The sequence below is a fragment of the Sus scrofa genome, chromosome 8 (genome assembly GCF_054392235.1).
Source record: "Sus scrofa isolate SSC_HxYL_T2T_F1_AM1 chromosome 8, Sscrofa_HxYL_maternal_Yorkshire_Landrace_v2.0, whole genome shotgun sequence".
Classification (NCBI taxonomy): Eukaryota; Metazoa; Chordata; class Mammalia; order Artiodactyla; family Suidae; genus Sus; species Sus scrofa.
This window is the reverse complement of record NC_139390.1, coordinates 76,146,925-76,172,499: the sequence shown is the minus strand read 5'-3', so window position 1 is coordinate 76,172,499 and position 25,575 is coordinate 76,146,925. Positions and strand designations below refer to the sequence as shown.

The 25,575-nt window shown below is 39.3% G+C and overlaps 1 protein-coding gene across 38 annotated transcripts in view; it reads right to left on the bottom strand.

The window, feature by feature from the left end:
- LOC102166306 (albumin superfamily member 1) overlaps positions 1 to 24,060 on the bottom strand; it is a 43,566-nt gene extending 19,506 nt beyond the window's left edge. For 2 of the 38 annotated variants that reach the window (XR_014812699.1, XM_005666746.4), the window contains exons 1-12: positions 23,142 to 23,259; positions 22,919 to 23,027; positions 21,800 to 21,851; positions 21,533 to 21,674; positions 19,816 to 20,027; positions 15,105 to 15,237; positions 11,308 to 11,405; positions 10,157 to 10,286; positions 6,851 to 7,065; positions 4,494 to 4,626; positions 2,767 to 2,864; positions 453 to 591 (exon numbers count right to left, since the gene is read on the bottom strand). Coding sequence is in view for 24 of the 38 variants with exons in the window: in XM_005666746.4 (XP_005666803.2) it covers positions 453 to 591; positions 2,767 to 2,864; positions 4,494 to 4,626; positions 6,851 to 7,065; positions 10,157 to 10,286; positions 11,308 to 11,405; positions 15,105 to 15,237; positions 19,816 to 20,027; positions 21,533 to 21,674; positions 21,800 to 21,849 (1,350 nt within the window). In the remaining 14 variants the exon portion in view is untranslated. Of the gene's footprint in view, positions 1 to 452; positions 592 to 2,766; positions 2,865 to 4,493; positions 4,627 to 6,850; positions 7,066 to 10,156; positions 10,287 to 11,307; positions 11,406 to 15,104; positions 15,238 to 19,815; positions 20,028 to 21,532; positions 21,688 to 21,799; positions 21,852 to 22,455 lie in introns of all 38 variants that reach the window. The other 36 variants (XR_014812710.1, XM_084972482.1, XR_014812700.1 and 33 more) reach the window with 31 other exon arrangements.
- Between the last annotated feature and the right edge of the window lie 1,515 nt (positions 24,061 to 25,575).

Genomic DNA, 25,575 nt, shown 5'->3' with positions numbered 1-25,575 from the left:
TGAGAGATCTGAGCCGTGTCTGCAACCTATACCACAGCTCATGGCAACACCGGATCCCTAACCCACTGAGCAAGGCCAGGGATTGAACCCACAACCTCATGGTTCCTAGTCAGATTCGTTAACCACTGAGCCATGATGGGAACTCCAAGAATACCCACATCTTAATTCAACTTCCCATGTAAGTTGATTCAGGATGAAGGATAGCCTAGTTATTAGACTCAACTATTCATGTCATTGGAAAGACATCCCCAGGTTTTGCAAAGTGATGGTCTTACTCCTGTTGCTGATCAAAGACAACTGGCATGAACTGACCTAAAAAGATTCTTCTGATAACAGAATGATCTGGTTCCATTGACAATTCATAGATGTGTTCACCAACATGAGCTTGGTTGCTGAGGCCGAGAGTTCAGAACTTAAACAACAAGCAAACATGTAGCTGCTAATGTGCTTACCGAGTCCTCCATGCAAGCGAGCTGTAGCTCATCATTCAGTGGACAACATTTGGAGGCAGCAGCTGCCATGTTCTTCGTGAATACAACCAACTCTTGAGTAGATAGCTGTGGGGCTTTCTTTGTATAAAGCACTATGAGCCTGAAAGAATAATTTCCTCTTACTCCTGGCAATGGCTATGTGCCCCAAACAAAGAATTCTTCAAAGTCTTCCTCACATCTGATATTGTCTCTGATTGAGGGTGAGCAAGTTATCAGATTGATTGAAGTCTACCCTTTTAGTTCTGGTTCCAGTGGCCCAATGTCTTATTCAATATGCCTGGAATTCTCTTTCCACCTCAATATTGCTCCAATCCAAGCCATCTTTTTTTCTACTTATCAAGGATACTATTGATAGCTAATTTGGATGGCTGCAAAATCAGACTCAGTGAAACAGCTTCTGAAATAAATACATGCACAGCATATATTACTAAATCATTTATTGTTTGTCTACAATATGTAGGAATAGGAGCTACAGCAACGATCAGGGAACAGTTCCAGCTCTCATGGGCTTGCACCCTAATGGGGGAGATAGACGAATACACTCACGGTAATGAGAGGAGTGACGAGCTCTGTAGCTGCACACAGCATGGCATCTAACCCCCTCCTCACAGAGGTCAGGTAGGGCTCTCAAAAGAGGTGATAGGTGAGCTGAGATCTGACAATCACTGAAAATGAGCTAGGTGAAGGGGGGTGAAAGTGGGAGGGGAGCTTTTGGAAAGTTATTGTGTGTGATTTTACAGTCTTGATTGGGGGATTGGGAATTGGAGAGAGGAGAGGAAAAAAAGCTCAAGTCCAGAAGCAGATTTACGTTGCTTTTAAGATAATTATTGTAGCTGTATGAAGACTGGGTTGGAGGTGGGCAAGAGGCCAAGTGAGGGAAGGAAAGACAAGACCAATAATCCAAGTGAGAGATGGTGCTGGCCTGAACTAGAAGAGTGGTGGTTGTGGGAATCAAGGGATTCAGAGGGACAGTGCGTTTTGTTGGTTTTTTTTTTTAATTTTGTGGCCACATTCGTGCCATGTGGAAGTTCTAGCAATTGAATCTGAGCCACAGCTGAGAACCATGCCACAGCTGCAGCAATGCTGGATCCTTTTTAACCCACTGCCCCAGGGCTGGGGATTCAACCCATGCAAAGGAAGCAGTCTGAGCCAGTGCAGTCAGATTCTTAACCCACTGAGCCACAGCAGGAACTTCTAGAGAAAGATTTTAATGAGAAAGACTTTACAGAATTGGATTTAAGGACTACCAAATATCAGAATCGTTTATTGCAAAAATATTATAATAGAGTTAGGGGAAGAATTTAGCTATAACATTCAATGAAATAGGAAACCTAATCCAGTACTTCTTAAAGCATGACCCCTGGACTGGCAGTGTTAGAATCCTTGGGTACTTGTTTGAAATAAAAGTCCTCATGCCCCATCCCAGATTTGCTGCATCAGAAACTTTAGAGGTGGGTTGTGTTTTAACAAGTGTTCCAGGTCATTTTGCTGCAGGCTAAAGTTTGAGGGCCACAGGTCTAATCCCTAAATTAGACATCAACCACTAAACGCAATATAAAAGAAAATAAGTCAAATATTCTCTCTGAAACAATAATTTTTCTGGATCCATTATTCTGGACATTTAATTTAAGCTCAATATTATGGGACACCAATCCAAACTGAAGTTTTCCCCAATACTCTGCTTCTAAATAGACTATTATGGTAAGATCTTAGGGATTACTGAAAAATTGGCTTTTGTTTTTTGATATCTTAATCTTTGAAATACCATGGGATTTCCCAGGCTCTCAGCACACAGAGTTGCACACACTCCCTCTGGCAAACAACTAAGGTGTCCATTTAGCTCTGCTCTTGATAGTGAAAATATTGTATTTGCTATATTGACCTGACTTCAAACTGACAAAGAAACCCTAGATTAGATCTCTGTTGAGGCCTTGACTCCAAATTGCAGGCACATTCTCAAACTAAATGTCCAGGTGGGAGGTAGAGGGTTCCTATGAGATTGCAGAAGGGCAGCCAGGGTCTGCTGGCCCCCTAACCTCTGGGCATTGATTGGAGTCTTGGACACGGGCCTAAAAAGCCATGTAAAAACACCCAAGGTTATGTGGAAAGTTAACTATCTTATCAACTTAGAGATAGCTAGGTTAATTCTGTACTGAGTTTTCCCTTGGCCTCTGAGACTTTAAGGTTGAATGTAAACTCTTAGCAACTCTCAGCAACAGGAGTTAACAAAAACTCACTCATAAGCATAAATCGGGACCATGTCTTGGAAGCATACCTGTCATGGAAGCTACGATCTCCTAATTTCTCACGTAAATCACACAGATTTTTTACACGCTCATGGCTGTCATGAACCACTCTTTGGAATATCTCCTCCTGAAAAAAATAAAGATAATCAGTGTTTCTCTATCGTTGCAACAATATATCTTGAGGTAAGATTGCAAAACCATCTTCTGTAATAGCTTATTATCACGGTTTTCCTAATCCCAGGGTTTCATTTACTTAGTGAGTTTGGAAATATTAAAAACAAAACAAACAAACAAACAAAAAAATGCATTTTGCTAAAACAGGAATGACTGTATTTTGTGGAGAAAAAAGTGAGACATCTAGATGAATATTCAGTTTTCTGTGATATGAACTCATTTGTGGGCGCAAATGGCATATTGCAAGCATAAAACAAATTATTCATCAAGCCAGAAAGAGTTCCTTAAAATTAGTGTACAGATCTAAATTCAATTGATCAGAATGTGTATGTGTGCATATTCGTTATTTTTTTAAAATGCAGCATTCTTATATAGACAGTACAGGTGTAGAGCTACAGATAAGGAATAGAAATATAGATATATATTAAGAAGTCATGGTTTAATAAAAACATACCAGACTTGAACACAGTAAAGCACTCCACAAATACACACTGAAATGAATCACATGGAATTTTTGGAGCTAAAGGCAAATTCAAAGAGTTCTTGACCAGTGCAAATAAAATTCCTGTGGGAAGATGCAAGTGACCTTGCAGACTTAGCTCTTTGGTAAGAGGACTGGTTATCATCTTAAGTAATCAGACCCAGGCCACCTCATCCTAATAAGCAGTGTTTGTTATAGTAAAAATTTTACCAGATTTGCAAACTGTTTGCCTGGACTTAACTCTGAGCCTCATCATCCTTACTGCTTGCCTGACATTGGGCAAGACACTTGAACCTTCTGAAACTCAATATTCTCATGGAGCAAATGTAATTAGTACTTCCACCAGCATCTATCTTACCAAGCTGTCATGAGGATCAAAAAAGACCCTGGTTATAAACCCTAAACATCCATGCTCCTCTAAGGGACTATTATCATGATGATTACTGTAGAGGTCTATAGGGGATGCTGTGAAAGGATGCTGAGAGAAGACCAAGTCACCTTCATTTAGCCTTCTCTCCAGAACAGAAAGATGCTGGGTCTACCTGCTTGAGCCCAGATACAGGAAACACCCATGGCCTCCATCCCTACCTCTTTGTGGATATGAAAGCCATTGATAAGAATAACAAAAGCCAGAACAGTCTGACTCCCTGATAATCCGTAGCTAACAGATTGTCTGGTCAGAGATTGGCAAGGCCATCTGCTTTAGCCATGTCAAGGGCACAACAGGAGCTGCTGCATGTAACCATATGATTTCTGACCTGAGATTGGCATAGTTTCCAGGCCTGCTCCATGGAAATAGTCAAACCCCCCCCCCCGCTCTAATATGCTATGCTTTCATGCTACCTGCTACTGTGCCAACAGAGAAAGTTTCATAGAATACAGAAGCTATGAGGCAGTGACTCACACAGAGAATCGCTACTGTATGACAATATGGTCCTTGGTTTAGATGGAAATCATAATTCTTGCGTAGTGCCAGGAATTAGAAAGAACACACATAATCATCTTACAAAAGTATGGCACTATGAGTAGTACTGGACTTTTCTCTATGTTTGTAATCACTTATGAGGCATAGATTTAAAAAAAAAAAAAAAAGCAATTTACCCCATGGCTGTAGCATTCCAGAGGATTTTCTAATTTACAGCATTTTCCCAGTAAGTTTTGATACACTGTATCCACTCTTAAAATCACTGGAACAGCCAACTCTGGGTGTCTTCTTGAATATTCATAAAGAAACCTGTATCCATGTGAAACATAGTAGAGAATGAACGAGTTTTCTTTCAAAAGCCACTACAACTACAAAATATATTCAGTACTCTAACTGACTTTAAGGTATTTGAAAATCTTGAGAGGCTTCCAGGGAAGTTTTATTGGCTATATTTTGAAACCAAGTCAATAAAATTATGTGATTATCCCAAAGTCACACAGTAGTGAGTGACAAGTCCCAAACTTGGACCTAAAACATCCTGATAAGCTTTACTTCATGGCTCGGGATCTCTATTTAACTCTTACTGGAAATTCATTTCAAGTGTTTGAGTGAGAACATTTTTCTCTATGATCTTTGGGGCAAGATTTTAGAAGTATTACAATTTTTTATAAGAAAGTGCTGATGCTGCCTTGGCATTCAATCACCATCTTCCTGTGTTCACCACAGAAACCTTCAAGTATGATTTGTTTATAATCTACACATTCTTCTGGGTCACAAGAAACAGAAATGTGAACTCTAGAATATTCTTAAAGGAATCATAAAATCACAGGGGGGAGCTTTGAAGTGATCTTAGCCAACTGCCTCATGTACAGTTGGAATCCAAAAGCCTGGAAAATTAAGAGGTCTCAAACTGCATTATTTTTTTTTTCTTTTTAGGGCCACACCTGAGGCATATGGAGGTTCCCAGCCTAGGGGTCTAATCAGAGCTGTAGCCACCAGCCTACACCACAGCCACGGCAATGCCAGATCCAAGCCATGTCTACATCCTACACCACAGCTCATAGCAACACTGGATCCTTAACCCACTGAGCAAGAGCAGGGATCGAACCCGCAACCTCACAGCTCCTAGTTGGATTCGTTTCCACTGGACCACAACGGGAACTCCTGAACTGCATTTCAACACTGATGCAGGACCAAGCTAGCCAGGCACTCAGGTCTCCAACTCATAGTCGAATGTGCTTTCCACTAGGCAGTTGTGCCTATCTACATTTTCAGTACCAAATGCAAGTTTAGAGATAAGTGAGTTCAGGTAGTGATATTTGCTTTCATTAAACCAGTGTCAAATGTAATTTTCAGAAATGTAGCTAAAGTCATTCTACAAGTCTTTCTATGAAGAAAATTCCAATTCTTACGCTTTGTTGCAATTGAGTTGCTGCAAATAATTCTTCAGAAAGTGACTCTGGAAATATTTCAATCACACAGCAACATTTCAATGCCTGCCATTCTGTAAATAAATGATGTCACCATCATCAGCAATTGCAGCCACCGTCAGTGGTGAGCCTGTGAGCCCTGAGGGAACTCAGGTGGCAAAATAAAGAACACCTACCATCTAGCAGCCATCAGACTGCAGCCACTCCCACTGATGAATCCTAAGGCACACTCAGGATGGAAAGATACAGGACACTGGCCCCAGAGATTTGAGGTGCAGACCAAAGGATTGATTTCAGTGAGCCCAAAACTCTTGCAATTTCCCGTACATAGAAAAACTCTAAATTCTTTAACTTGAGATAGCTGTTTTCTTTAATTAACAATAATCTTTTGACATTCAGACTACCTGCCCTTTGTTGCAAAACTCCTACACATCCTGGCTCTTCTCTTCACCTTCTTGGAAGAGTTTTCTTAGGGTTATTTGAGATGATGTCCCCTGAAGTCCTAAGATTGTCCTCCGAATAAACAACACTCTTAACTTTTAGGTTGTGCTTTTTTTTTTTTTCATTCAATGTTGTCTTAATACTGTACATTGAAATCAGTTTGCCCTATGCCCAAATTAATTTGCACTTCTGAATGGACACCACAGATGTTAGTACTCCATCTCTTTAATCTTGAAATGCCACACCATGACCTCAATAGTAGGTATTCAATTAATTAGAATAGACAAGGTGGCCAAGTTGAAGCTCTTACTTAATGATGCCTCAAAGATACTTGCAGCAAAGCTTGCACACACTTGACATTCACATGTTTTTTTTTAAATTCCTACATTAGGTGTCAACATTTAAAAATTAAGAGACTTTCGGCTTCCTTCAAAATGCAGTTGACCCAACCACCCAAAGCCAACATTCCCACATGGCAATAAGCAGCTGCAGCCAAATAGTAGCTGCCACCTTAGACTCCACAAAGTATCTCCTCTTGGCCATTTAACCATTCACTCACGTCATTGGTTAGCCTCTGCCGTTATTCAAATTTGCAACCTTTCCCAAAGAATCCAAAAATACAATGCCCCATTATTAAGATCTTTTACAAAAAGCCATATTACTCTTGCAGGGAGTCATCTTGCTTGGCAGGGGTTTGTTTGCATATAAACGGATCTTCTGTAAACCTGCTGAGTGGCAGGGGTGAAAGGTCAGGTGTGTCATCATTTTCTGAGGTGATAATGCATTCCCCTCGGAATGGCTCTGGCAGTTCACAGCATGGTGCAAACTTGCTGGATAGGACTGCCTGTTTGGAGCAGATATAGTTCATAAGCCATCTCTGTAAAACAAAAAAGGGAGGGTTCTTTTTGATGACCTCATTGTGAACTTATTTATTGTTATTGTCATTGGTAGAAAATCAGAGAAAACCTTGGCATTGTGTATTGCTTTTTCCTTGGCACACTGAGCGACCTAAAAGGTCATTTGTGGTGAGGAATAGGAAAGTTTCTCTATTTGACCTTACTCAAGTGTCACAAACTCTTGTAACATTTCTTAAAGAACTTAAAAGGAGAGAGAATGTATTATCATTTTCATGTGTAGCCCAACAAAATACAGATGAAGAGTTTTATCACTTGCTATCTTTGTTACTGTTTTAGGATCCCAGTTTAGAAAACATTTTGCCTCTGCCATTTCCTATATATAGGACGATTATATTACTGCTATACTTACATATTTACTTTCATGTACATACACACAAGTAGTCTCTTACTTAAGGAACTCATACACTAGTTGGAAAGTCAAATCATTAAACAATAATAATGATTCTTTATAAAATAAATTGTTAGAGAAATGCACATCTTATCCTCTAGAAGATAAAAGAGACATTGGCAATCCAGACTGGATAAAGGTCAGAGTGGAGATCTCAGTGATCTGAGACTTAAAACAACTAAATAACCAACAAAAAGCACAGAAATACAGAGAACGTGGTGTTAAATAGGCCCCACGAGAGAGCACCTGCTTACAGTATGAGAGCTAAAGCCAGAGGCAGAGAGCATTGCCTTGGTCCATGACAGCTGGAACTACCATATCAGGCAACTCTAATTTCCACTGCTCTGAGCGTGCACCCATCTGGGAATGGTCCCAAAGTGCTGTGAGGATTGGTTTGGAGGTTACAAATGAATTTTGGCATATAGCTGAATTCACAAGCACAGAATTCATGTATAGTGAAGATTGACTGGAAAATGCTTAAATAAATCTGTACCAAAGAAATAGAGACACTGTCACACGAGATATATCTTCATCCCTGCATCAGGTTCACAGGCAAACTGTCGGAGGACAGGTAAGTCTCAATACTAGTTATTTCAGAGACTTTGGAAGGAAAACAATTCTAACTCATTTTTTAGAAGTGAGCGTAATGGGATACAAAAATCTAATCAAGTATGTGCCACAAAGTTCTAGTTCCATTTCACATCTAAACATAAATGGGAAAATTTGACATACATACACACAGAGAGAGACAGAGGGAAAGAGAGAGAGAAAAAAAGAGAAGAGGTCAAAAATAGAGTAAAATGAGACTGGCTTGAGCAATGTACATGTAGGAAGAAATAAAGAAATCTAATACAGGAGTTCCCATCGTGGCTCAGTGGTTAACGAGTCTGACTAGGAACCATAAGGTTGCAGGTTCGATCTCTGGCCTTGCTCAGTGGGTTGGGGATCTGGCGTTGCCGTAAGCTGTGGTGTAGTTCGCAGATGTGGCTCAGATCTGGCGTTGCTGTGGCTCTGGCGTAGGCCGGTGGCTACAGTTCCAATTCAACCCCTAGCCTGGGAACCTCCATATGCTGCGGGAGTGGCCCAAGAAATGGCAAAAAGACCAAAAAAAAAAAAAAGGGACGAAATCTAATACAATTCACCAGTGGATAAGTCAAACAATACAGATCAAATGATCATCTCAAGAAGACAAAAGAATCCTTAGTAATATTTAGAATCCACCCTAATTAAAATATCACAAAACAGTCTCTAAAATAGAAGGAAACAAATCTCAACATATAAACAATGGCTTTGTCAAGCCAATAACTCTAAACCTGTTACCTTTATAGTCTGGAATAAGACCGGAGTTCCAGAAAAATCTACAGTTATTTTATACTGCTTATGAATACTAGCCAATGAAATTACATAACTGGAGATTGTTCCAGCACAGTTGGTCATGGTGCAGACTATAATGGGAGCTGTTCTACAGTTAGCAGTTTGCAATAAGTATTGTTCATATATTAAGGGGCTTAAAGATTTTGTTTTGTTTTAATTACAATGTGTAAGCCCTCAAATTTGCTGTAATTTTCCCCAAAATTCACCTAATCATCATGCAAATAGAATTCTGAGAGCCTGTCCTGAAGAGCCAGAATGACTGCTATGTGAGTAGGACAGTATTCCTTCTAGTACCAACCGAGATTCTGGCCACACAGAAAGTAATCCAAGGAGCAGCTTTAAATTGTTTTCAGGATGGAATTGACAAGTGGTGGAGCTGAATGTGGTATTGACCCTGGTACCCAATGGCCAACTGCAACAGCTGCCAAGGAAAAGCTACAGTCTAACCCCAATTCTGTACTCCAGCAAAGTAAGCAGTTAAGGACTCAGAGTCCTAGGGATTCTACTGAGTGTTCTATTCAAAGATTTTTTTTTATTTTAACTGCAATTGTAACCCACATCCCTTAATCTGTTATGGAATGGGGTTAAAATTGTTGAAAGTTAAATTTGGGGGCATTCCTGCCCATAAGGGTCCTGGATATCTCACTAAAATCATGATTTTAGCCTTTCTTTGTTTCTGTCTTATTTATTTATCATGATGAAAATTTGCAGAGTGAATAGAAGCATAACTTGCAACTTGTGACTTACTAACGCCCTTCCAGGTTTTTAACAGTGACAATTTTTTTCCTTCTCTGGGATTTTGAAACTTTACTTTTGGACTTAGGGCACAAGGGTTCTAGGCTGTCCATGCTCCACTGCCCTGGCCCCTGATGCCACATATTTGTTTTGGCAGCTTCTTCTTTCCTCCAGGCAGATATGGCCTGCGGGTATAGTTTGCAATTCCAAGACTTGCTCGTGACTCAAAGATGAATGAAACACAACCCCAGTTTGGAAGGAAAGTAGAGTCAGCACTAAAAATTTAAGAATGAAAGAATAAAGTAAAGTAAGATAGAATGAAGAGGGATGGAAATAGGAAGGAAGGAAGGAAGGAAGGAGGGAAGGAAGGAAGGAAGAGGAAAAAAATGTTGCATGAGCTGAAAGAGAGAGGAGGGGAAATATCCTTCTGTTGGAAACACTGAGAAATGATAATTACTTTTTTAGTTTCATTATATACCACTGTCACCTTTATTTAAGAATATCGCAAGTATTTTAAAGGCTGAAATGAGTTTTAAGAAGAAAGCGGATCTTACCCTGCCAAGCACACATGCTACCGAATTTCCTTCACAACAGATCTGATGCAGACTTTGAATATCCATGGCCAGTTTGGCAATTTCAGAAAAGTTAGCTTTAGGCAGTTTTTTAGCCAACAGAACTAATTCCCTGAAAATTAAAAAAAAATACATTTTAAACAGGTTTTTTAACTTAATCTTTTCCAAAATTAGTTCTAGTTCATTGAGTAACCAAAAGAATAAAAACATATTTGCAAATGTATGATGAAGAGAGGTGTATATTATAAAAATGTTTTCTATTTCTTCATGTTAGAACCCAGAACCATATGAAGATCTAACTCACAAAATGAAAATTATTCAATTCATAATCATGTAAATACTGTCACTTTTATCATTTAAAGTACAGATTTAAAAAGTTGAGTCGTTTAGATGGGTTACTTGGGAATTTATCTGACTTGACTTCCCAAATAAAATTCTTTACCATAAGGACAATAATTACAGAAGGTTGGGTTCTCTTTTACCCTCTTTGTTGACAACCAAGCAACATTCCTGACATTTTTCTAGAAATATGAAAAATGAGCTTGCCTTATAAGGAGGACAGAGCTTCCAAGCAGCCCAATACTGTCCTAAGTTGGGGAAGAAGGTGATGTAAGGAAGATGCATGTCTTCAGGGGTAAACCTGGACAGACACATGGTCTGGACCAAGAAAGAGGCACCCGGAGGAACATCGATTCTCCTCCCACCCCACACTCTTCCATGCTCACCCCCAAACACCAATCACTTGTTCTGTTCTTCGTGACATTACAGCCAAAACCTTTCCTATCTTCCAACAGAAAAATACATTTTGTCCTCCAAGCTTTCCCGTGTAGAACAATTTTTGTATGCCTCTGAACGTGAAGAATCTTTTGTGCACTGACAAAGAACCTCAAAGGATTTGAGCTGACGGAAGAAATTGAGGCAGGAGATACTGGTGGAGATGAGGATTGTGTAAGTTCATGCACAGCCTTCGGGCCCTCTTGAACAGGCAAGTAGCACTGTGGGGAGAAAGGGGGTGACTTGCCTTTCTCTGAGAGATGTTAGTAAATGAAAGATAAATGATTTTTTTCCAAGGAGTTTAATCCAAAATGGCGATCCAAAGCAACAAAGTCCCCAAATCTAAATAGGCAACTTACACTGCTTTTGCTACTTTGTGGTTGAATTTAATTCCAATTTCATATAAATGGTGATGCCTCAAAGATATTTCTCTAACATACTTTTTGATGGGTTGCAGCTGTAATTAGAAAAACGACTCATCAAAGAACTATGGTAACAACAGAAAAAGTCCATCTCATTGTTAGTAAAGAAGAGAGAAAAATAAAAACCATGTATCTCCTCACAATTGGAAAGATTTTATTGTCTTATCTAAGGCCAAATGCAAATGCATACTTTGGTAAAGATTATTTAAAAATAAAATATCATCTCATTTTCCCAGAGATCATTTGTCCCAGGACTTAAACATTTGGAGTGTAAATGAGAACAAGAAACTGAGCAAATAAAAGTCCAGAGATCCACTAGATGAATTTCAATAATATCTTACTGTTATGTTTTGGTTTTATTCAGATTAGTAGCCCTGTCATCTTGAACATGTCTCCAAGTGCTTGTCTAAAATATGTGCTTTAGTTTTACAATGTGCATTTAGTCCTCCCCCTCAAAAATGTTCATATTCTTTACGCTAGAATTTTGACATCTGAAATTCCATTCCAAATTAATGTTTCTGAATAGATAAAAACATAATTATGCAAAAAAGAACATGTATGTTTGTTGCAACAGTAAAATTTTGGAGGCAATACGTCTCAAAAGCATAGTGATGATTAAGTAAATAATGGCACATTATTCTTGAAAAGGTGTATATATCCAATAAAAAGGACATATATTTAAGTCTCTAGTCAAAATTATATATCCATTGTGAGCACAACATACAAAATAAAATCTGTCAATAAAAAAAAAGAAAAAAAAGGGAAATATACCAAAATTGGTATCTCTGTGTGATGGGAATATATGTAACTTTTTATTATGTTTTGCTTTTTGCTTTTTAGGGCCAAACCTGCAGCATATGGAGGTTCCCAGGCTAGGGGTCGAGTCAGAACTGCAGCTGCTGGCCTACTCAGCAATGCGGGATCCAAGCCACATTTGCTACCTACACCACAGCTCATGGCAACACTGGATCCTTAATCCACTGAGCGAGGCCAGGGATCAAACCCACATCCTCATGGATACTAGTCAGGTTCATTACAGCTAAGCCACAGGGGTAATTCCCATATAAGTAATATTTTAAAGTTTCAGAAAAGCTCTATTATTTCACTTAAAACATTATATTGACCATATATTATTTTTACTTTGGGTAATAGCACCTTATGATGTGTTATTTTTAAGAATAAATTGGAAATGTATACAGAGGCAAAACACAAACTGCAAAACTGACACAACAATAATGATTTATATTTTATAATTAATTATGAATATAATTATTATTTTGTCCTTATTTGGTTATATTGTACACATTTGAAATCAAATACAAACAAGCTTATCCACTTCTTCATAAGAGAGTCTTGAAGACAACTCAAACTACATTCTCTGATCATAGGAACAATTTTTTTTTTTTTTTTTTGGCCCTCTAGGACCACACTGCGGCATATGGAGGTTCCCAGGCTAGGGGTGCAATCACACAACCACAACAATGCCAGATCCGAGCCACATCTGCAACCTACCCCACAGCTCACAGCAATGCTGGATCCTTAACCCACTGAGCGAGGCCAGGGATCGAACCCGCAACCTCATGATTCCCACTCAGACTTGTTTCTGCTGAGCCACAATGGGAACTCCTCATAGACAGAATTTTTATACAATTGGCTGTGCAATTTTCTCTGAGTAAGATATATGAATTTCTAGGCACAGACATCCTGGCAGCAGCAAGACTGTAAACATCACAAAGTGAGGAGAGGAGAAAAGAGCTCTTGGCTAACTTAAAAGCTTCTGCTTCTGCTTAACCTTCTAGAGGCTTGTTATACAGGAGGGCAAAATTTCCTCTGAAAAGGGTTAATTAAGATTAAGAAAACTTTTGGAGTTCCCATCTTTGCTCAGTGGTTAACGAATCTGACTAGGAACCATGACGATGCAGGTTTGATCCCTGGCCTCGCTTAGTGGGTTAAGGATTCAGCGTTGCCGTGAGCTGTGGTGTAGGCCGGTGGCTACAGCTCCGATTAGACCCCTAGCCTGGGAACCTCCATATGCCTCGGGTGTGGCCCTAAAAAGACAAAAAAAAAAAAAAAAAGATTAAGAAAACTTTGTTAACAAATGACCTAAAAAAAATTAACCTCCTTTTAATAAAAAAAAAAGTAATTCTTCAGAAGCGCCAGGTAATGAGACATAAGCCTGCCCAGTCATTTATTTTTTGTTTTTAAAACGAAGACCAAAGGAGAAAAAAATGACTGTCCTGCCTAGGAATTCAGGATTGGCTTCTGAAGGAATTAGAGTTCACCAGAAAGAATGGAGAGGGGGGTAAGGTATATATGTAAGCAGCTTTAGAGACAAAAGCTGTGATATTGAGTACTTAGCTTAGGTCAGAGACTCTTTAGATACATTGCTTAATGTCTTACACAAGGTAGACAATGAGGCACTCAATAGGAGAAAGGGAATTAGAGGAAGAGAGAAATAGGAGTTGAGAGGAGTTGAGAGAAATTCTCAATGAGGACATCAAAGAAAACAGCAAGGAAAAAAATGGCACAGCACTTAGCGTTGAGGAATTCATCAAAACGATTACAAACCACTATTCATTTCAGCATGACCTTCCGAAAATGCACCTGGTGCCCCCTCTAAAGATGGTTATTTTAGGTAGATATTTAGAAACTTTAATGAGCATGCATAAAATGACATTTATCATGGAACTAATCACTAATTTACTTCTATCCAATGAAGGAGAAAAGGCCGCTTGGTTAAAATTAAGCATGGCAAACTATTTTCCAAAGACGGCTACAGTCATATCTTTTATCCCATGTTCTTCTACAGTGAGCTTTTGTTACCATATATTTACTTTCCCCACTCAAACCAGTGAGGTTTTAAGGTATCTCAACCACTAAAAAATATAGTAGAGGTAAATTTGAGGCTTGGCCATAAAAGGCCCTACAACTCCTGCTTTATCCACTAGAATACTCATTCTTGAGACTTTGGCCATATGTCAGCAGTCCAGCTGCCCTGAGGCTGCGGTGCTATGAGGAAGCCCAAACCAGCCAAGGCAGAGAGACCACAGGGAGATACCCTGAGGTGGCAGAAGGAAGAGATGCTGAACAGACTCTAGGTGCTTCAGCTCCTCAGAGTCCCAGATCCAGCCATTGCCTGACAGTGATAACATGAAACATCAGAAGCCAGAACAGCCCAGATGAGCCCTTCCTGAATTTCTTTCTCTCTTTTTTGCTTTTTTATATGGAAGTCCCTGGGCCAGGGATTGAATCCAAGCCGCAGTTGTGGCTACAGCAACACTGGGTCCTTTAACCCACTGCCCTGGGCGGGGAATAGAACCCATGCCTCTGCAGCGACCAGAACCACTGCAGTCAGAGTTTTAACCCTACACCACAGTGCAAACTCCCCCTTCCTGGTGTTTTGACCCACTGAAACCATGAGAAATAATAAATTGCTTGTTATTGTTTTGAACCAGTAAATTTTGGGGTGCTTTGTTATGCAGAAATAATAACTGAAGTGTTAAATATTTATTATGAAAGGCTATCTATGTTAGATCATGCGTCTCAAATTTCAAAGACTACATGAATTACCTGAATATCTTGTTAAAATGAAGTCTTATTTAGCAGGTCTAGAAAAGAGTTTCAGATTCTGCATTTCTAACAAGCTGCCAGGTGATGCATATGCTGCTGGTCCACAGTCCCACTTGGCATAACACATCCCTAAATAATAGTTAGGGAACATATGAATATTTTACCTTTATCTGGAAGCATTCAGTCTTATTTTCTTCTTGGCAGCATGACTGAACAGCTGTTTTGTAGCAAGCAGACATGGTCAAAATAGTGGGTCCATACAAGAATGGATGCTTTCTAGAAATTTCATAAATGTACCTGTAATTTGAAAAATACAAAGCTATATAATTTGGAGGTCAAGAACAAGTGCTGACACTGTTTCTTAAAAACTTGGGATTCACTTTATTTTTATTGATCTGAAACTTCTAGAGTTTCATGGTGACAGAGATGGAATGGCACTGAACTTAAATGAATCACATATTCACTAAGCCCAGGATCACTGTGAGGTTAGACAGACATTCTGAGGGCTCGCAAAGTGACCAACTGTACCTTCTGGTCTGGTGGGAAAATAAAAGCAGTAATCAAAACTTTTCATTTTTACATAAGTAGAAGGTAGAATGTTCTATAGTCCAAACTGATTACAAATGGAGGAAAACTGGTAGAGGGGAACTAAATTTAGAAGCTATTGGTGGATGAAGAGCAGTTTCTCAAGATCATCCATAAGTACATTATCTCAATGCTAAAGAGATAGTGGGGAGGGAATTCCCACTGTGGTGCAGCAGAAATGAATCTGACCAGTATCCATGAGATGCAGCTTCAATCCCTGGCCTTACTCAGCGGGTTAAGGGTCCAGCGTTGCCATGAGCTGTGACGTAGGTCGCAGACTCAGCTCAGATCTGGCATTGCTGCAGCTGCGGCATAGGCTGGCAGCTGTAACTCTGATTCCACCCCTAGCCTGGGAATGTCCATATGCTATGAGTGCAGCCCCCAAAAAAGATACAGAGAGAGGGATAATGGGGAAAGTAATAAAGAACAGAGATCAGGCAGCTTTTGATAAGTTCCTCCCACCCCCAGTTCCTTGGATAATGTATAAATCTTTATTCCTGCAACTTCCTTAACTTCCATTCCTCTTGGGATGCAGGCTAAGGCTGCAATTGCCGCAGCCTTGACCTCTAGTCAAATGACAAGTTTACTACAATTGCCTTCCCTTTAATGATTGAAATAGCAATTGCAGCTCATGACAAATGGCCAAAGAAATGCTTGAAATATTTGAATAGGATCCCCCAGTTCTACAGAATCTAGAAAACGAAATCACAGCGAAGAAGGTAGCTGGAATTTCTGGAGTCAGGGGACTATATCTGCATATAACCTCATGAAAAGAGTATTTCTTGGTGTTCCCTGAAGGTTAGAACCAGATACAGAATAATGATGCCATGATAAAGATGAGCGATGTTACAGGAGACCTGAAGCACTCATCAAATATTAGTAGAGTCTTCTTCTAACAACTGATGTGTGTAGCAATCCTGTGCTAACATTTCCTTTTGGTTAAGAGTCAAAAATCTTTTCTCGGTGGTGGATAATTGAGATGGTGGCCATTTCAGAATTGCTTATCAAATATTTCCAGCTCCCCTCCTTCCAGAAAAAAAAAAACAAACAGTAGGATTGTACATTGTACGTTCCCTCTGGAGTGAGGCATCATAATGCGACTTGCTGTGGTTAACCATATGTAAGGAAAAACAATGTCTTATGCCAAACAGAAGCTTAAGAGACTTCATGATTTACCACCATCCCCTCCTCTTGCCACAGGAAACAAGAAGGCAGGTGTTGAGATGGCTTCTTTGTCAGCCTAAGTCCCTAAATGACTATGATAAGCAGGCTTCCCAACAAACTACGTTGGACAGATAGCATGTGTGAAAAATAAAACTTTTGTTAAGTCACTGAAAATTAGAGGTAATTGGTCACCACAGTGTCATTTAACTTATCTGCAAGCCTTGGAGAGGGAAAAAAATAGATCAAATACTAGAACTGAACCTTATTCATTAGCAACTGGACAAGGCTTAGAAAAGCAGGGCAATGCTATGCAAAAACAAACCAAGAAAACCCAACCCTTATGCTTCGAAGTTCAGTCAGTAGATTTGTTTCAGCAGAGTTTCTCAAGCCCAACTTGTAGCAAAAGAAAAGTAGGCGATATTATCAAAATACATCTGCCACCCAAGATGAGGCAAAATTTTTGGTCAATGTGAAATTAACTGGGGCCATTCAATACCCCTGTTCTTGCCGTCCTCGTTAGTATAGTCGTGAGTATCCCCACCTGTCAATACCTCTGTTCTCTATTGGGTACCATGCTAAACTAAGAGTTCACTTTTCATGCTGCAATAACTTTGTTCCCTTAGAGGATATTCAGTATGATCCAATCTAATTTCAAATATCCAAAGGCAAAGTTTAACTTGGTATAAGGAAAAGCCTTCTAACCATCAGAGCCATTTAAAAAGCAGAATGTCCTGGAGTTCCCTAGTGGCCTAGAGATTAAGGATCCGGCATTTCATTGTTTTGACGCAGGTTCTGACCCAGGAACTTCCACATGCCACGGGCTCCACCAAAGAAAGAAAGAGAAGATCCCTATTGTAAGGTAACACAGGGACACACATGATTGAAAGTTGGGTACTAAAGTATGATACATAACCAAATCTTAAAATGATCAAAATTGTTATTGAAAAATACTTAGATAATCCAAAGGTACAATTACTGAGGTATTATGATGCTATGCTATTTTTTTGTGTGTCCTTTTTTTTTTTCCCCCCTATGGAGGTTCCCAGGCTAGGGGTCTAATCAGAGCTGTAGCCGCTGGCCTACACCAGAGCCACAGCAACTCAGGATCAGGGCTGCCTCTGTGACCTACACCACAGCTCATGGCAACACCGGATCCCTACTGAGCAAGGCCAGGGATCAAACCTGCAACCTCATGGTTCCTAATTAGTTTCATTAACCACTGTGCCACGACGGGAATTCCGATGCTATGCTATTTTTGATAAGTCCAAAATAGCTTATTTTTCCTCCAGCTTTGATATAAATTACTGTTTCCTTGGTTGAGAATTAGATAAAGTTTTGGCTTATAGTTATGCAGTAAGTAGTTAGAAAATTATTTTTCCCTGACCATTTTACCACTGCATGCACATAAGTTAAATTAGCATGGAAACTAACTCCTTAATACTGATTTAATTGTAAATGTTCAAGAAGAAATTGGAGTCACTGCCTGAGTATTGGTCAGATTTTGGAATCTCTAAATGTTCAGCCCAAACCTGATTTTATAATTCTCAAGTTAGGGCATGTGTCACTACAGTAAAGAGGAAGTCAAGTTCATATTTGTTTCCCTTTTGGCGGCCCCTAAGGTCAGACAAGTTGGACCCATCCAATCTCTTCTTCTTGAGTCTTTTCTCCCTCAGTGGTTGGCGCCGCTTAATTCCTTCTTGAAAGCTCAGTAATCTCAGGCAATTCTGTCCTCATATGGGTGAATTAAAAGTATTTACATCATTCAGCAGCAAGCCACCCTGTCTGCTCGTTCACTTCTGGTTTTGAGTTTCATGTCTGAAATCTGAAATCAAATCACCACAGTGCTTCTTACACTAGATCCAGCAATCAGATCTTTCCCTCATTCCCAGTATCTTGAGTCTGTCCTGACAAGATGGCGAGACCTACATCCCTTGAGAATTGAAGCCTCGGATTTCTCTCGTCATGCCTCCCTCTCTCAGTTTTGGTTTCCTGCCTCTAAGCCCCTGCCACTTGCTCACACCTCACTCTCAAATAATAGATCTCTGTGCTAACTGGGAGACTTAAACATGAGCTGGTCTACCCACTGGCTATAATGCTATCCACTCCAGTGGGAATTATAGAATCAGAGTTCTTGAGTAGAAAACTCAACTCTCTCAAGTCTGCAATTGTCACTTATTCCTAGGTTCCCAGGGGCAGGCTCTACCCATATGCCTAGCAGATTCCCATCCTGCTATGCCTTGGTGAACCTTCCAAATACCAGTCTCTCACCTGAGCTATTATCTGCCCTCTGTTCCCAATACTCTGTTTATTGTGCTTTGCCTACTTGCCTGTACTTTTCTTTTTCTTTCTTTTTTCTTTTTTTTTTTTTTTGTCTTTTTAGGACTGTACCTGCAGCATATGGAGGTTCCCAGGCTAGGGGTCCAGTTGGAGCTGTAGCTTCCAGCCTACACCACAGCCACTGCAATGCAGGATCCAAGCCATGTCTATGATCTACACCTCAGCTCACGGCAATGCTGGATCCTTAACCCAGTGAGTGAGGCCAGGGATTGAACCCCCATCCTCATGGTTGCTGGTCGAGTTTGTTAACCACTGAGCCACAATGGGAACTCCTTTTAATTTTTTTTTTTAACCTGTACTTTTCAACATCGTTTGCTACTGGTCTGACCAATCTAAACTCTAAGGAGATGGGTCTTTTACAGATCCTGGTCATTTTTAACGTTTCACAGCATAGACACACTCATGCCCTCTTGGATTTACAAAGACCATATTGTCATTCTGAGGGAAAAACATGTATTGTAGCTCAAATGTTCACTTTAATTTTATGTTCAGAGACTTTCATGTGTAAAAAGATTTGTCTTCAGGAGTTCCCGTCATGGCTCAGGGTAATGAACCCAACTAGTATCCAAGAGAATTCAGGTTTGATCCCTGGCCTCACTCCGTGAGTTAAGGATTAGTGTTGCCATGAGCTGTAGTGTAGGTCAGCAGCTGTAGCTCCAATTTAGCTCCTAGCCTGAGAGCTTCCATATGCTGCAGGTGCAGCCCTAAAAAGACCAAAAATAGTAATAATTTGTCTTCAAAATTGGAAAATACTCTTTTTCAAAGACCTGGCAAGGAAAAGTGACTTACCTCTCTTTCACTGACATTCGATTCTCTTTGTCCAACCCACAGATCTGCTCAGGATTTGAAATGTGGAATATATCACTGTAAGCTGCATCATCTTTTTTGTGTAAGAGGAAACACCTGTGGCTCGCTGTGTTATTTATATTGCAACAGTCATAAAATACATGTTTTCCAGCCATTCCTTGGTTATTGCAAATATGCCCTAGGAAGGTAGTCATCTGTAGGAGGAAATAATAAGTAGGAGCATGTGTGGTCTACATTCTTAACCACAGGGAAGTTAAGGAATTATTATAAAGAAAAGGCAACTGAGTGCAAAGTCTTATACTCTGTGTCCAATAGTTCCTGGACATAGGTCTTTTGATCAAAAGCCTTTACTTATTTATTTTTTGGCCCATGGCATGCAAAAGTTTATTTTTTGGCCCATGGCATGCAAAGGTTCCTGGGCCAAGGATCAAACCTGCACCACAGCAGCGACTGGAGCCACAGCATTGACAATTGCCAGATCCTTAACATACTGTACCACAAGGGAACTCCACAAAATCCTTTAAAAATGTTGTTAAGTCTAAATTCCCACATGCTGGACATTGGCCAAATAGAATTATCATTCACTCCCTACCAATATATGTGCCTCATTTTCATACAGTTGAGAGGGATTAAAATAAACATAAGCCAAAATATCCAGGGTTTAAAGAAATCAAGGTATTTTTAATATGAATTATCCACCAAGAAACAGATGTTTGTTTGCTTTACCTGCTTCCTGATTGTTTTTAGTTGGTTTCCATGGGAACTTATTTTAAAAATTGAACTCTGAAACAATGTGTATTCAGTGTCAAAAATTCAAATGGAAATGTGATGATTCAGCTTTCAAATATCCTTGAAATGCAGTAAATATGTGGGATGCTATAAACCTCAAATGACAAATGTTTCCACATTTGGAGGATAAGAGCAGAAAAGGGTCATCTACTGAAGTGGAAATGAGAAGAAATCACTATAAAATAAGTGAGGCCAGCTACCGGCAGAAGAACTTCATTTAAAGCACATTTCTAATATGACTAATGATTTTTCTATGACTACACAGATTCTAGTTTTTTTAAAAAAGATAGGTATAGCCCTAAAAAGATGGAGATTTTGAAAAAAAACTGTAAGTAAAGAATGAAACCATTCATTTGTATTTTAAACTGTTGACATGAGAATAACCCACCCAAAAATATGTTAGATTATAAGAATATGTTAGTATTTATCAAAAATTTTCTAATCACAAGATAGACATACTTCAGAACAGACAATAATGATTTTCAAGATTTTCTAAGTGGGAAAAGAGCCTATAATAACTCTCACTTTTTTTTTCTGCTTTTCCATATTCCCTTAGAAACCTCAGAATCAGTACTTAAATTTCCCAGGAACATTTATATGAGAATCAGTAGTATTCTCATGACAAAGGCAGAACAACCTACTTAAATTAACAAATTGGCATTTGAGGATACAATCATTCTCTGGAGTGTTTGGCTCTCAGTCTGATCTCCCAGGTATGAATTGAAAAACTGCAGGTTTATAAACCTACAGAGATTATATGTTGAGTGCGACTCATGCACCTATGGTTGCCTTCAAGTCCCTTGACTTATTATTTGATTGCCCCTTCTTGTAACATCTTCTGTTTGCAATTTAGTTTTTTTTTTTTTTTTTAAAAAAAAGGAAAGAAAAAGGCAGAACATGATTCACCTACCAGTTGGTGACAGCATTCTGAAGGTGATTCATGTGACTTGAGATCCTTACATTGCTCTGCAAGAGGTAGCAACTCTTTAACTATGGTTTGTACTTCTTCATAAGCCAGTTTCTGAAGAAACTGTGCAACCATAATGCTGGTGCTGAAACAGGACACTTGTGTGAACGATGAAAATAGATTCAGTGTTATATCACTGCCCTACTGCTCCTCCCAATAATTAATATGATTTTAAATTTCAGACAAAAGAATATTGATAATAAAACTCACGCATCTCTTAAGTTGTCCTCTAGAGAATTCTGTCTATTAATGTGCTGCATGGCTGGAAAAAAAAAATGAGATTTTATTTGCAGAAGAGGAAACTTTCGAAATTGAAATCCCCCTTGACGTCTCAAATCTGTATTTGTTCACCCATAAATTTCCAGAACTGTTTTTGTTTACATCATAAATCAGGACAAATTATAAGTCCATATCTTTTCTCACATTTAAACTGTATTCTGTGGACAATTTATTTCTTTTCAAATACATCATGTAGTTGAATCTATCATTGGCCTGAAAATAAGTTGCATGTACCTGTATCAACACCTCTGAATTAATTAAATGCACATTAATTAAAAGACATTAATAGCACACCCAAAGAACACTAAGAAAGTCAAAGTTTGGCATTAGAAACAAAAGTAAAAACATTAAATTTCCCTCTGTGGCACAACAGGATCAGCGGCATCTCTACAAATGCCAGGACATAGGTTCGATCCCCCGCTCAGCAGAGTGGGTTAAAGGATCTGGCGTTGCTGCTGTGGCATAGGTCTCGACTGTGGCCCGGGAATTTCATATGCTGCAGGGCAGCCAAAAACGAAACAAAACACAAAAGTATAAACATTAACTGTTTACCAGGCTTAATTTGGCAGAGACATCATCTCACATACCTTGGATTCACTCATCACCTTCATCACCTCCGTTCACCACATACGCAAACCACACTCTGCTGAAAACAGTGTCTTCCTTCTTATATCAATAGCACCTGAAGAGCTTAGCAGCTATCTACTTCATAAAGAAACCTTTATTATTTGCTCTATTAATAGGGGAAAGCTTTGGAGACAGTTATTCTGAACTCAACTTCTAGCTCTGATACTTAATATGGCCTTGGTAATATAATGTCCACACTCAGTTTCTGTTTCTCTACCAAATGTAAACAACGTCTACTACATTGGATGGTTGTTAGGATTAAACAAAAGCCAACATGTGAAACCTTGAGCATAGCGCCTGGCACATAGTAGGTACCGAATAATGTAGCTCACAGTATTGTTCTTGCTACTAGAAACACAATTGCTCTATCTAAAATCATTTATCCCATTTTAAATACAAGTTTGAAATACATCATTCTCTCACCTAGAGTGGAAATAAGATGAAAATGATATCTTCCTGTCTATGTCGCCTTAATACATGAATTCTCTTTCTGTATCCATTCCACAAGTTAAGTTACAGCCATTCTCAATGACTTCTTGACAGAGATGCACATGAGAAAGATAAGCAGTTCCATGTTTATGTCAGTAGTTATTAAGCCTCATCTCCTGGCACATGGGATGTATAGATTATAAACAGAATTCCCTACCTGCATCTAGAAAACTTCTCTGAAGAGTCTGACATTTAATGTAGCTGAAGAAAACAAGAAATGGTATGGATCTAACAGTCTTCATTATTTCAGATGAGTCTTGGAGAAGGCGTTCTATGATTTGAAAAAATTAAAGAATCCTTTTATATTCTTTCCAAGTAATTGCTATTAATAATTAACCTTTTTCTGGTGAATATTTTTTTTCCAGGCCACTCTGATCTTTGAAAAAATTAAAGAAATTCATGACAATGAAGAAATATTTTTGATAGTATTCATTAATGAATACTGGATTTTAAAATGAATCATGTCATCATCCTTGTTTTTTCAAGATTACACCATGTAGGCTTTGTAATGATTGATAAACACTTTTGGTAAATATCTCATTTCCTAGAAATGCCTGTGGTTATGTACAAAGTTCTAAAATGGTAGGAGATCCAGGAAACATGTACTCTCCAAATACATGATAGATTCAGATAAATGGTTAAGGCCCCAGTTCCAGTGCTGGTCACATTTTCTGTTCCCTGCAGAGAGAGGGGAGCATAGGTCTTGGGAGCAACCCGAGGAAATGTTACCTAGTTTACTGAGTGTTGCTATGGGTCTGGCACTTTATATGACTATATGTAGAGAGCAATATTCTTATTTCTTGAATTAGATGTTATGATCCAGGGCTATATAATTTGCTCTTGGACTCACAGGTAGAAATTCAGGGAGTTCCCGTTGTGGCGCAGTGGTTAACGAATCCGACTAAGAACCATGTGGTTGCCGGTTCGGTCCCTGCCCTTGCTCAGTGGGTTAACGATCCAGCGTTGCCGTGAGCTGTGGTGTAGGTTGCAGACGTGGCTCGGATCCCCCGTTGCTGTGGCTCTGGCATAGGCCGGGGGCTACAGCTCGGATTAGACCCCTAGCCTGGGAACCTCCCTATGCCGTGGGAGCGGCCCAAAGAAATAGCAAAAAGACAAAAAAAAAAAAAAAAAAAAAGAAAGAAAGAAAGAAAAAGAAAGAAATTCAGGTCTGTCCAAAGTCAGAACACACACCACCTAAGAGCTAGTATTAAAAGCTGAGATTCTGACATTTCTCTAATATTTTTTGCTTTGCCCATCGTCAAGTTCTTGGGTCTAGGGCAGGACATAAATGATTCCTAACTGAATTAAAAGCGTAAGATAAATCTGAAGTCCAAACATTTTGGAAACAGGAAATCAGTGGTTACTACTTTAACCATCGCTGTCCTCAGTTTCTTCATTTATAGATGGAGGGCTTGGACCAGATAATCTTTGTGGTTGACAATACATTGATTGATTCTGCAACTCACACATTCTCATTTCTGGATCCCTAGGCAAAGAAATATCACAAGTGAGAGGGAGGGGTATACTTGACTGAAAAACAGCAAACAAATCTGTTATTTTTGTTTGGGACACACTGGCTTATAGTAAAGAATATGGTTGACCTTTTGTGGACAAAAACTAGGGGCAACATAGAAAAGACTATCTTTGGCCAGTTTCCATCATGCTTTTTGGGGTCCTCCAGATAGTCCTAATGCTCAACATCTCCTGCTCTCTTGCATTCTTTGAGCTTTCCCTTGAGATCTTAGTCTAAGCTTCCTGGAACTATCAGAAATGGACATATTGCTCCAGGGATGGCAAATCTTGTGGATGAGGGATGTGAGACTCGCCCATTGCAGACATTACTAATTGATGACTGTACTCTCTCTCTCTGAACCTAGACTTGCCTTAGAATCATTCATAGCACAGTGCCACAGGACAGCTACTAATACTAAATGATTGACACAGACACTTTTAAACAAAAGACTATGGTTTGTGTGCTTAAACTAATTCTTTTTTTAAAAAATGAACAAAATTAACTTCCCATGGGAATCCTTCTCTCACAGTAAGAGAGTCTTGAAAATGTATAGAGATGTTACATTCTTTTTTAGTGACTGAGAGTAGAATTTCATACCAGAGAAAGGATGAGTCAGGGTTATTTAAGCAAAGGTAAGTTTTATGATGGAGCTGAAAAGACAGCACCAAACTTGTTCTTTAAGAGAGGAGGAACTCCATGCTGACTTTTAAGATCAAATATGGAAGGTATACAAATACAAGACACAATGATGGTTTTTAACAAGTATAATTTTCATAGGAAACCTAATTCTTGTCCAAGCTATAGGAACAGAGTTCAACCTTGGGAAGCACAGGACTGGATCCCTGGATCCCACCAAAAACTTGGGCGGTGACAGTTCACACATGTGCAGTCTTGCCCCTTGTTATAGCACCACCAGGCTGATCACATTTACAAACATCTCTAGTACTAGAAAAGTCTTCCTGCATTGAGGGAGTCCAGGTATGTTCTAGTCATTGGCGTGAGTCCTGCCTGAGCAATACAGAGTAAGTGTGACTTGCCATTGTTCCAAATCCTCTCTTCTCCAGGCAAAACATGACTT